Source organism: Equus quagga, chromosome 8 (genome assembly GCF_021613505.1).
Source record: "Equus quagga isolate Etosha38 chromosome 8, UCLA_HA_Equagga_1.0, whole genome shotgun sequence".
Lineage (NCBI taxonomy): Eukaryota > Metazoa > Chordata > Mammalia > Perissodactyla > Equidae > Equus > Equus quagga.
Window position 1 is genome coordinate 45,362,708 of NC_060274.1, and position 13,235 is coordinate 45,375,942.

At 47.0% G+C, this 13,235-nt stretch overlaps 1 protein-coding gene across 1 annotated transcript in view; it reads left to right on the forward strand.

Annotated features, from left to right (window-relative positions):
- Positions 1-610: 610 nt before the first annotated feature.
- The window catches only part of VWC2 (von Willebrand factor C domain containing 2), a 118,804-nt gene continuing 106,179 nt past the window's right edge, over positions 611-13,235 (forward strand). Inside the window, exon 1 of the mRNA XM_046670688.1 lies at positions 611-1,306. Within this exon, the coding sequence (XP_046526644.1) occupies positions 611-1,306 (696 nt within the window). The remainder of the gene's footprint in view (positions 1,307-13,235) is intronic.

A 13,235-nucleotide genomic window follows, 5' to 3' on the forward strand; every position in this document is an offset into this window, starting at 1 on the left:
CCCCCTTCCGCCCCTTTTCCCCCAATGCCCTAAGGCAAGCGAGGGAGGGATTCCCTCTTAAGCTTCCTATACGGTCTTCCGCATCCAACTCCACTGCGGAATTCTCCGTTTAATAACCTTTGAGAAAGTGTGTCTAGGACCCAGGGAGGGGCACCCTCATCTCCTGAATTATGTGGCTCTATGTGGAGCTTTGCAGGGGGCGCGGGCCTGGCTCGCTGCACTCCCGCGGCTCCGACACCCGCCCTCGGCCATCTCCACCGCCAGTCACGACTACGTGAGAAACACTGCCCGCCGGTGTTTTTCTGGGACTTCGCTTCCATGTACGTTTCCACAATTTGGGATGTCTAAGGATCCCGGCTGTGCACCGACGCTGGGCATGCTGCCCCCGCCCGCGTGGTCCAGCTGGTTAATCTAGAGCGCTTCGGGAGCCCGGGCGGCGCGGGGCCGGGTGGGGGCCGGGGCGTGCGCGGGCCGCGGGGCTCAGCTGTGCTGCTGTTCTCTCCGCAGGGACGGCGGCTCTCGGCTGGCGGCGGCGCGCCCCCGGGCTGTGAATGCGACTCGCCCCTCGGCCACGCTCCCCGCCCGCCCGCCCGCCGGGACGTGGTAGGGGATGCCCAGCTCCACTGCGATGGCAGTTGGCGCGCTGTCCAGTTCCCTCCTGGTCACCTGCTGCCTGATGGTGGCTCTGTGCAGTCCGAGCATCCCGCTGGAGAAACTGGCCCAGGCGCCGGAGCAGCCAGGTCAGGAGAAGCGCGAGCACGCGTCTCGGGACGGCCCGGGGCGGGTGAACGAGCTCGGGCGTCCTGCGAGGGACGAGGGTGGCAGCGGCCGGGACTGGAAGACCAAGGGCGGCCGCGGGCTCGCCGGCCGGGAGGCGTGGAGCAAGCAGAAGCAGGCCTGGACCGCCCAGGGCACGGGCGCCAAGGCTGGGGACCTGCAGGTCCGGCCTCGTGGGGATACCCCGCAGGAGGAGCCCCCGGCCGCCGCTGCCCAGGACGCGACCAGCCCGGACCTCGCGCCCACGCCTGAGCCGCCTGAGGAGTACGTGTACCCGGACTACCGCGGCAAGGGCTGCGTGGATGAGAGCGGCTTCGTGTACGCCATCGGGGAGAAGTTCGCGCCGGGCCCCTCGGCCTGCCCGTGCCTGTGCACCGAGGAGGGGCCGCTGTGCGCGCAGCCTGAGTGCCCGCGGCTGCACCCGCGCTGCATCCACGTTGATACAAGCCAGTGCTGCCCGCAGTGCAAGGAGAGGAAGAACTACTGCGAGTTCCGGGGCAAGACCTACCAGACTCTGGAGGAGTTCGTGGTAAGAGGCGAGCGCCCGCCCGGCGGCTTTGCACCTCCCAGGAAGGGGTGACGCCGCTCTGTGCTCTGTGTCCCCACTTTGAAGAAGAGGCATTCTCTGGTTTTCAGAGGCGGACAGCGCTGTGCTCCTGTCCCCTTAACACGACCTCTCTTTTTCAGTGCAGAGGTAATCCTTTAAAGCAATGTGGCCAATCCACTTTAATTTCTTTGGTCTTCGTTATAAAAGGGTTTCATTAGAATGAAGCCCATGGCACTGAAGGGACCGCCCCGAACAGACTTATTGGCTGTACTTTTAACATTAATTTACTGCTCCTAATTTAAAAGTGTTGCTGCTGAAATGCTCAACCTGTTTTCAAACACAGGGTAATTTACTGTGCCATTTGGGATATATTCTTCCGCTAATAGCCAATTAAGGGAGACTATTCATATAAATAAGGCAATTCCCTAGATTACGTGTTGGAGTGTCACGCAAATGTGCTAAACATTAAAAGAAAAAGAAAAATGCTTGCTCATTGGATGCCAAAACATAGTGGACGGCAAAAACAAGAAGTCCAGTTTATGGTTAAAAACAGTTTTATTTTAGATGAGTACTAGTAATAGTATTAGCACTGGCCTTCTTGTTTGCATACTGTGTGTCAGGCTCCAGGTTCCATTTTTCACGTGTGTTAACTTGGTTAAACCTCATACCTGCAATAAAGTAGTGTATTAGCTCTGGTTTATGGAGAAGAGGAAACTGAGACAGAGTATTTAAATAACGTGTTGAAGGCAAGGCGGCTGTTAAGAAGCCGACTCCTGTCAAGCTAAGCAGTTCAGCCCTGCAGCGCATGCTTTTCTCCATACACTCTACTGGAGCCAAGAGCCCAGCCGCGTTGGGGGCTCTGGTTTGGAGGGAGGTGCTACCCAGCACGCCTGCGCTAACTCCAGTGTACTCCGAAAGCCCTAAGTCTTCTCTGGCGGGCCGGGGAGAGACCTGCGTGACTGTTCAGCCTTTCCAACCCTGCATGGTGGGCTCAACCTGTGGCTTGTCTGGGCTTGGCCGCTTGACTTGGCATGCCAGAAATTTCCTGAGCTACAGAGGGCATCCTGGGACCTGTAGTCCCCAAAGCTGAGCGTGGGAGGCAGGGGGGAGGAATCCTGCAGGAGTCCCCCAGAGCACAGCCTCTGACATCTGCAGATTGAGAATGTGCCCAGGGTGTGACAGGGCGTATTGAATTCCCAAGTGTTGTGGATATGTAAAGCCAGGAGGACAGATCTACAGATAATGTACAAAGTAGGAAAGAACGCTGGGATGTAGAGTCAGGATACATGAGTTTCCATTCTGCCTTTGCCACTAACCAGTTGCATGAGGGGAACAAAGCACATCTTCCCTCTGGGTTTCCTTTTTCTCCTATGTAAGATAAGGGGCCAGCTATTTCTAAGGCTCTTGGGAGCTCTCTAGGCATACCTACTTAATGCTCACTGCTCTTTGCTTCAGCCCTTTGGAGAAAGAAAGGTAAATTTGATGACAACCCTACCAGAACTAGGACCTGGCCATGTAACAGAAGTCAGTTAGGAGTCTTAACCTCAACATGCTTCCCGTCTACTGGGGAGCCAGGCAGACACCTCTCCAGATATTTTGGATGCAATGCAAAAGTGCTGAGGCGGGGCTGGCCCGGTTGTGCAGCGATTACGTTTGCACATTCCGCTTGGGCAGCCAGAGTTTGCTGGTTTGGATCCCGGGTGTGGGGATGGCACCACTTGTCAAGCCATGGTGTGGCAGGCATCCCACATATAAAGTAGAGGAAGATGGGCACAGATGTTAGCTCGGGGCCAGTCTTCCTCAAAAAAAAAAGAGTGCTGAGGGAAAGGTGGCCATGGGTTCTGGTGGAGATCAGACGAGAGACCTTCCATATTGGCCTGGGACAGGCCTATATGTGTGGGCCCAACAAAACAATTCTCTTGAGTGTTTTACGTTCATCAGGAAATCTAAGTGTTATAAGATCAAAGATGAGCAGTTAGTTATTAATTAGTAACATTTATTGTTTGCACTGTATATAATTCCATAGTCATTTCTTAGAAGTGTCCCATGAGGTAGTCTGAGGAATTATTAGCATTTTGATCTACAAAGCTCGTGGTAGAGTGGGCCACTTGTGAACCTGAGATCATAGGTAGAAGGAAGAACTCCAACTTCTGTTAAGTAACACATGGCTAAGTGCTAGATGCTGTGAGGCTGCCTTTGCATATGGGGGAGGGAGATCTCTTATTTGATTCCTGTTTGCAAAAATTGGTTGTCAACAGGTGGAAGATGTTTCAAACTCTGGAGATGGGAGATGATAGCAACAAAAGGGAGATTGTAAAGATTACAATCTTGGGAAGAATTGTAATATACCTATTCTTAGAGTCTTAAGCGTATCTTTCATCTTCAAGTGACACTTCATTCTTAACTTTCATCCAATCTTTACCAGCTGCCAGGATGTACAGTGCATGAATATTGCAAAGCTGCTACAAATTTTTAATTATGTATGCTGCTATAATATGTACAGCTACATAACTATTTCATTGTATGGATCGTGCTTGTTCATTTCTGTTAGTATGAGAAAATTTCTAGATAGTTCCCTAATTTAGTGTGGCTTTGTACAAGTCATTTAGTGTCTGCATTTTTGATTTCTTTAACGTATAGAAGAAGGGATGCAGTATGGATGGGTGCTTTGGAAGGGCGAATGTAGAAGGGTAGGGGGACAGCTGTGAGTCCAAGGGGTTTGTGCGTTGTAGTAATGGATAATTGTGATGTTGAGTGCCAGGGTACAACAATTGTTCACATGACTGTGCTGGGTATTCTGGGTTTCAGAGGGAAATCATTTGTAGCCTGTAGTTTGCATAGCACAAAGTCTATGGAAAATGGAAAAAGAAAGCATTTTCTGTCTGAAGCACTTTGCATTTCTCTGAAGAAAATGTAATTTAGATGGAGGTTGTGGTACAATAGGGTCATGCTTGGAACACTGTTACAAAGAAGGACACAAAATGGACACTGGTCTGGGCCTCTTTCCCTGGGAGGCACACAGACACCTTGACAGTCTGTCCTCTGCTTCCCGAGAGAGAGGAAATTACTGATGGAGGCTGGATGCTCATTGTGGGTGTCTGAGGTGAGAAGCAGCCAGAACTCCAGATCTTGCCTTGTGCTTGTGATGGGGATCCGGTCCTGGCGAGAGCCTGGCTACTCCCTGTCTTCCTGCGCTTCTCTTTCTTTGGGCGCTTGTCTGCTTGCTGCCCTCTCTGCTGGGTTTTCTCCGTACTTCAAACCTGTCTTTCCCTTCTCTCTCTGCTCTTGCCCCATTACAGCTCCCATTCCTTACAGCCTTGTTCATCTCAGCCAGATGTCAGCAGAAGACCTCACTGCTTCAGTGAAATACCATTAAGCTGCTAATAATTAGAGTGATATCTTCATTCCTCCAGAGATGTTTGCAATTTAATTTGTATATCCAAATAAAAACATAGTTACTAGTAGCATTTCCTCCACTGCCTCTCAAATATATCAAGTGTCTTGTTCTTCAGCTTATACCAGCAGGTGTCCAACTTTGAGTAAGGAAGCCTGTCTATTGGTTTATATTTTTCATAAATGAATGGTATTTTCATGTGCTCTCTGCTTCCTAGGGTGTATTCGTTTGCTAGGCCTGCCATAACAAAGTACCACAGACTGGGGGGCTTAAACAATCGAAGTTTATTGTTGCATGGCCCTGAAGGCTGGAAGTCTGAGATCAAGGTGTTGGCAGGGCTGGTTTCTCCTGAGGCCTTTCTCTCCATGGCATGCAGATGGCTGCCTTCTCCCTGTGTCCTCACATGGTCGCCCCTCTGTACATGTCTGTCTCCTAATCTCTTCTTATAAGGACACCAGTCAGATTGGATTGGGGCCAGCCCATATGACCTCATTTTAACCTAATTACCTCTGTAAAGATCTTGTCTCTAAATACAGTCACATTCTGAGGTATTGGGGTAAGGACTTCAGCGTTTTAGGAGGCGGGCAACATGATCCAGCCCACAGCATAGGATGTCAATGACCAGAGTTGACCTCATAGACATGGAACCAACTAGATGTAAGGAATGTGGTAGGGAGAAGGGGGCATCAGCAAGTATGATTGGAAGAAAGAATTTATAAAGAAGGTACAGAAAGATTAGTAATAAACTAAATGCCTGATAAACATAATTAAGCAGCCCACCTAGACCACTCTGATTCGGCGTCTATTCCATTCTCAGCACCACTTTAGGAATTATTGTCCTTATGTCAGTGGGTCCTTGTATAGTCCATAACTAAGTGGTGACTAGGAGGGGCTCTACTGAGCAGTTTTAAATTCGCCCCTGATGACTACCATACAGGCCAACAGCAAATCAAATTTGAAATTCATTAATAAAAATTGATTCCATTTGGAGCAACAAAAGGAGTTGTCCCCCTCATGGGAATCCTGATCTGTGGGGGACTGTGAAGATAGAAATGGGGTCTGCAAGCTTGTTTCAGTGTTTTATAGAACCTAATGGAATTTATGCAACTCTCTAAGATAAGGGCCATAAGGGATAACTAAAACTTCACATTCCGTTGCTTTGGGTTGGGATGATATCAGTTCAATGTGTCCACACTAGTTATCATAGCTGATCAGGAGCTCTGATTGGCAATTGTAGAAGTCTTTGATGAAAAAGACAGCATGAATTATTAATAAGTGCGGCTTGCTTGACTGTCTTTCAAAGCCTGAGGACTGTAGTACTGGAGATAAACTGGAAGGGGGAGTTGCAGGTGAAATGATTCGAGACCACTGTGTGAAACCAAACCCTCGCCTATGGCTTCAGTGTCTGACTTATGATTAACCCTGTGGCAAAATCTCATTTCTAGCACTTTATTAAGAAAAAAAATCTTATTTGAAATGTGGAATCAAAAGCTCCACCTAGATTTCTATTGCAGTTATGAGAAAGTGGCAATAAAGAGAAAGACATGATTCTTCATATTTTTCAGTCTAATGGTATTTATATTCTTTTGGCTGATGTTACTTAAAAACAAAATGTTTGATGTTACCAAAAACAGTACCATTATTTACCTTTGCAAAGTAAAATGCATCAAGCTGTGTAGAGTTTATGTTCTTTTCTGTACGTCAGTTTAGTGCATATGCTGTTGCTGCCTCTGAGTTTGTTTTGGTTCCAAGTAAGATTTTGCACATTCTGGACTTCTCAGTTTCTGCCTTTCTGTTGAAAGCCATTTAAACAGTAACAATTAAAAAAAAGGAGTCATATGGATTTTCTGGACGTTGCAGATATGCCCCAAACTCAGGTGGGGAAACGCAACTTCAATGACTGTTTATTTACATGATCCAGGCCATATTTGATTTGTAAACATGGGATAAACACCATAGAAATTTGGTCTTTTATAATGGGAAGAAGGGAACCAACAGACTGATGAGTTGGTGGTATTTCCTCTATTTTAAAGGAGAGAAAATTAAGTTTCAAAAGAGTGAATTAACTTGACCGAAGTTATTGAGCCAGTATATGGTGGAGCCAGGAGTTGAGTCATAGTCTGCTGGACTGTGAAGATGGTTGCTTCCAGCTATGCCATCTCATCTTCATGATCATGTGGTGATGAAGCGTCATGTTGTGCGTGGCTGAGAGAATTTCTTGTACATGGAGAAGGGGAAGCTTATACAGGAGCACCTGGCCCACATTTGTGTCCGGTAAATGCTGCACCTATTTGGTTAAGTGTTTTTTATGTGGATTTATGTTATAGCTGACTTAAGCCATATAGGACAAAATGAATGAATCTGTGTCCTTCAAAGTGTGAAATCTTGAGTTGTAATGAGAACAGGAGTTCCAAGAGCTCCCTGAAGGCAAGAGGGAAGGATTCCAGTGGGCAGTGGACCGAACACCAGATCTCAGAAGTGGCAGGACCTTGGAGATTATCGGGCCCACGGGGGGCAGACTGGTGGCTTGAGAGCTAGATCCAGCCCAGGGAGAGGTTCTGCTTGGCTCACAGCACATGAGAGATTTGTTTGACTAGTGCAGATACTTAACAAATCAGAGGTTCGTGTAAATACCCAGATTGCCAATTTGTTGTGAAGACGGGATGATTCCCAGGTGGCCGCCATCTGTTGCAGCTGAGTGGGGCTGCCTCTTGAGAAGAGCAATTGCTTTCCAGCTGACCATGTCCCCACTCAGCAGGATTTACCTGTGGTCCTGTAGCCACATGGCTTTGTAATGCCTCTCTGTTCACAGGTGGAGAAACTTCCCCTTAGGAAACCAGTGCGTTATTCAAAACAGCCAGCTGGTATCAGAGGAGGCCTAGGAGCCGAGGACCCACGCTAACACATCCTGCCCCTTCAGCACGGGTGGAGAGTCAGCTTCTAGAACTTCAAGGACAGAGTACTTAACGTCTAAAGATGTTGGTGTGAGCCCTTGTTCTAGTTCATCCTTGTGCCCCTGGGCAATTCTCAGAGCCTCCTTATTTTCTGGTGGTAAAAAGTGGAGAATATCCTGCTTATCTCTCACATTATAAGAAGTAAATGAGATATATATGAAAGCAATTGGAACCTACAAAGCTCTGAACAAATAGGAGAAAAAAAAACCTGCTGCGAGGTGAGTGTGGAGTTTTAGGAGCATTGTGTCGAGTGTGTGAGTGTGCGTCTTTTGGGCGGTAACTGCCCCCAGCACGGCGTTTGGTCTCTAGAAAGACCGACCTGTGGAGGCTCTCATCATTAGGGAGTGGCTTTTTTGAATAAATATCAGTGAGCCTATAGTGTGTGATGTGCTTTGAGGAGCATCAGGAGGGGCTTTGCAGGGGATGCAGGTGGAAGCCGGTTATATGGACTCTATTGTTGATGATTTGTTTTTAAATAACAGAGGAATCCTAGAGCAGATTTTTAGGGAAAAGACAAGAGTTTGTCTCAAAGAGAACAACCGCAAGTTTGAGTAACGGACATGGTTTTCCACCCAAGTCTATGCACCTTGTACCATCCTTCATAGTGTGGTTCTGACCACGTAGCTGGGAATCCTTCTTGCTGCTCATCTATTCCAAGGCTGAGATCTTGCCAGCTGGATTTCACTTCTCATTCTATTTCTGTCAGGCACTGGGGTGCGGCCAGGACATAGAGTGCCTTTCGAATCTGTAGAAAAGGATGATGTCAGACATCTGCCTGTGGCCCTGTGAGTTCTCTCGGAGGCCCTAGGCCCATGGAAAAGCATAGGGACGGAAAATTGAGATGCCATGTGGCTCTGCGCATTTCCAGTTATGGCAGAAGTGATTCTACTTTAAACATGATGAGACACCCCTTGCCTGAGCATATGGAAGACTGATAGCTTGAAAACCCACCATTTACAAAACTCATGAAATTCCGAATATTGTATAAAACACATCTTAAAAGCACACTGAAGTGGCAAAAAAGTAAGGGAAATTAATCCCTGGAAGTGGAAATTGGAATCCAGAGAGGAAATTCAGGCTTGCAGTGGTGGCTGAGAGCATCTGGTGATGCCCCTGGACTCATGTCAGGCTGAGGCATGTGACGAGTTCAGGACCCCAAGTAGAGAGAATCAGATTAGGACCATACAGCCATGCTCCCCCAAAGAGCCTGTCCTGCAAAGGACAGTGCAGACAAACTCCCCTGAATGGGCCTCCACGCTGTGCAGAGCTGGAAAGTTTTCTCTGAATAGCTGCTGACTCTAGTGTCCGTGCCCTCTTATGGGCGTGAGCCCATACTGCCTACTGGAGCGGTCCATAAAGCGGAATATTATTCTTTAAAGGGAGCCCAGGGTGGCAACGCCTACAGGTTCTGACAGAAGCAAATGCATTCAGAAAGAATGCACCCTCCACGGAGGCCACAAAGAACCCCTACAAATAGTGTTCCAAGGAATGTGAGAATAACAATTACATGCCAGAAGAAAGAGTATCATAAGAAAGATTCAGCTGAGACAAAGCAGTAGAATCAGACCTAGGTGTTGGGATATACATGAGAATATTTAACATGCTTAAAGAAGTTAATACTGAAACACGTGTGGGTAAATAACACGTGTACCTAAAATACTAGTCAGCTTTGAGAAAGAATCAGATAGAACTTGTATAAATGAATGATACAATAATTGTAATTAATATTCAATGAGAGGGTTTAACAGTAGATTAGGTACAAATTATGAGATAATTTAGTGAACCAACAGGTAGATCTGAAAAACTTACCCAAAAAGAAACCCAGACACACAGATGGGAACATAGGAAGGACATGTTTTGATACATGGAGGACAGAGAGAGAAGATCAAATTTACATCACGTTAGAATTCTGAAAGAGATAGCAGAGAATATGAGGGACATGAAGAGATAGTGCCTGAAACTTTCTACTTGAAAGACCCTTATTTTCTGATTCAGGAATCTCAGTGAATCTAAAGAAAGATAAATTAAAATATATGCACACCTAACCATATCATAGTGAGACTGCAGAACACCAAAGGCAAAAGGAAGATTTTAAGAGCAACCAGAGAGAAAAGACTTCACCTACAAAATAAGAGTAACTAGGCTGACAGCTGACATCTTGTCATCAGTGGGAAACCTAAAATGGTAGAACATCTTTCGAGAACAAAGAGAAAATGTGTTAATCTGATTTATGTATCTCACAAAACTCTCTTTTAGGAAGGAGCCTGAACAGTTATTTTCAAACAAAAATGGAGAGCATACCACCAAAATACCTTTACTGAAAGAACTTCAAAATGCAATCTAAAGGATGAAATTCAGGAAGAAGGACTGTGATCCCAGAAGCAGGGTCACAGAGTCAAGGAGGAATGCAATGAAACCTGTTGTTCACCAAACTGTAGACCAGTGGTTTTAAGGGACCTCGTTGCTCCCACAGAGGACATTTGGCAATATGTGGAGACCCTTTTGGTTGTTATAACTGGGGGTGGCGTGGAAGGATGTTGTTGACATCCAGTGGGTAAAGGTCAGACATGCTGCTGAAATCCAACAGGGTACAGAATAGTCCCTGACAACCACTGTCAGGGGGCTGGGGTTAAGAACCCCAACTGTAGACTAACTAACGGGGCTTTCCAGGGTGGCCATGCCCAGCTGGAGGTGGAACTAATGTTTCTGTGCCTTGCAGGGGTTGGTGTGTCTTGCACTGAATTTTCAGTTGAGAACTTTATCCTTAAACAAACAGGAAATGGCCGTTCAATATAACTTTTAAATGTTCTTGGGAAAAAGTTATTACTAGGGGCCACCTCAGCTTTAGGCCAAATCATGAAATAGGTGAACATATCAAAGGCCCCTCCTGCTGTCCAGAGCTTCTGATCATGATGCCACCAAGCTCCAGTTGGCCATGTAAGAAAATTCAGACCATTTCAAAATACTATGCTCCTCCTGCATGGCTCTCAGTACACTGTGCTCACTAGGCAACTCAGAAATAAATAATAGCATGAACTCTACCAAACAGATTGGCCCATCTGTATAGTTTCTTTGCTTTCCTCATAAGTTAACATGCTGCACTAATTGATATTTCCCTTGTCCAGCTTTAAAAACAACTTCATTTTTTTAACGTCTTCCTTTTTTTTTTTTTTTTTTTTGGTGAGGAAGATTGGCCCTGAGCTAATGTCTGTTGCCAATTCTTCTTTGCTTTTTCCTCTCCAAAGCCCCAGTACATAGTTGTATATTCTAGTTGTATGTCCTTATATGTGGGACACTGCCTCAGCATGGCTTGATGAGTAGTCCTAGTCCATGCCCAGGATCCGAACTGGCAAAACCCTGGGCTGTTGAAGCAGAGTGTGCAAACTCAACACTATGCCACCGGGCTGGCCCCAACAATTTCTTTTTTATACTTTACTTTCAAATTCCATGTCCTTTTTGAGAAAGTATCTCGATATTTTTGTTTTAGGAAGCTTGAAACAAAATACAAAATTAGTTTCCAGTAAGCCATTACTTATATTTCTTAATTTCTGTTGGGTGTCAGGAGCTATAGCTCCACTTCTGGTCACATTCTTGCATGGTTGACAGTTATGTTCTGGGGACACAGGGCCCTCAGCCAGTGGACGGGCTGTCGTGGTGGCATCTTGGTCCCTCCCCACAGTGCAGAGCTGCACGTGGCCAGGGTGCCTGCAGTCCTTCTCCCGTGGACCAGGGCTGCCTGAGCACCTTTGCTTCAACCCGCTGCTAGTTTAGCCGTGTCACACATGCAGAAATGTCAGGGGTGGGTGGGTTGGAAAAGAAAGAATTCTGACAAGGCTGCTGCCTTTCCCTGGGCCCCTGAGATGGCCTGAGGGATAAACTGTGCTCTGATGTCAGCCTCTCAGCTCAGGTCACCTCCTGCTGGTAGCAAAGTTCGCCTCTGGCTCCTGATTGCCCTCCAGGAAGCCGAGGAAATAAGCTTGTCTTCTCCTGGGTGACAGCGAGGGGTGACTGACAATTCAACGGTCAGCTCTCAGAGACCCTGCTGCCCATTTGTCTGAGCTCAGAGATGGATCCCTTTCTTGTGAGCGAGCCCTGCAGTGTCTTCTCCACCCGAGCTTAAAATCCATGGAGAGGGACTTCATTAACTGGGAAAACTGCTGGCAGCATCCCATTGTAATTTCCGAATGCTTTGGAAGAGGTTCAGCTTCAAGGAGAGGTGCAAGGCCAGAGGTGTGCTGTGCTCCGGGCTCAGGCCCGGGTCTGGCACTTTCAGAGTAATTGGCAGCGGATGCATACTGAAGGGAGCTTCAACAAGACAGCCAGACTCTGACCTCGGATGGCGTACAGAAGGGAGTTCACTTGGCCACTTTATAGTTGGGGAGTGTGAGCCCTCTTCCTGCAGCCTGGCCAGCTGTGGGCGAAGGAAACTGACACACCCCTTTGGTCATCTTCATTACTCCCTGCCTAAGATGAGCCTTATTACTGCCATCTCAAATGAAGAATGCCGAAAGGGAGCAACGTGGCTTTGTTTTCTTTGTGTGTGCGCGCGTGCACGCGCACATCATGAAGAGACATGTATATTTGTTTCAATGGAATAAGGTTTTTGCCTGTTTGTCACAGTCCCCAGTACTCCATGTTACTGCCCCTAGTTAACTACCTTGATTTTTACTTGACAGGTCCCTGAAATAATTTGAGTTTATCATCTCTGAGAGAACCAATTCTCATGTCACATCCTCACACCCATCTTTTAAAAGCCTAGTTTTTGGAAGACATTTAATTTCAGTTATTTGAATATTAAGTGAAAATTAAGCTCTTTGTTTCTTTCTCCCAAGGATTACTTATCTTTAATCCTTTAATTAGATCCTCCCATTTTTTTAAGAAGAAGAATTTGGCTTTAACAAGAGTTTTCAGAGGGCTTTCTTTCCTCCTAGTCTGCCCCAGGTAGGAGGTCATGCCTGATTGACATCACATCCCTTCTGTTAAGAGTTTAATTTAAGAATCTGTGAATGAGCAAAGTATCCATTAAAGTAACTCCAGCAAAACCTCAGCGTCACCCAGGTTCCCAAGGTGGGAGAAGAGAGACTCCTTCCTGTTTTGGGCCCAGTGCCCAGGGTGGAGCCCTGAGTCTGGCTGCCTATGGCCCTGTGGTCACATGGTTCTTCACCGGCTCATCCTGTCTCTCTGTATTGTTCTGTTTGCATCAGGCCAGGGTGTGGAGGTCAGAAGTCTGAGATCAGGGTGCCACTGTTGGGTTCTACTGCGAGTCCTCTTCCTGGCTTTCAGATGCCACCTTCTCGTGTTCCCACATGGTGGAGAGAAACCAGAGAGTGCTCTCCAGTCTTTTCCTCTTCTTGTAAGAGCACTAATCCCATCATGAGGGCCCCACCCTCATGACCTAATACCCCCCAAAGGCCCCACCTCTGAATGCCTTCGCAGTGGGGGTTAGGGCTTCAACAGATGAACAGATGGGGAGGACTCAAACATTCAGTTCATAACAGGTGGCCAGCATGCTTTTTGCTGCATCTATTCTGACTGTGTAATCTGTCAGGTTAGGGCACTTCCA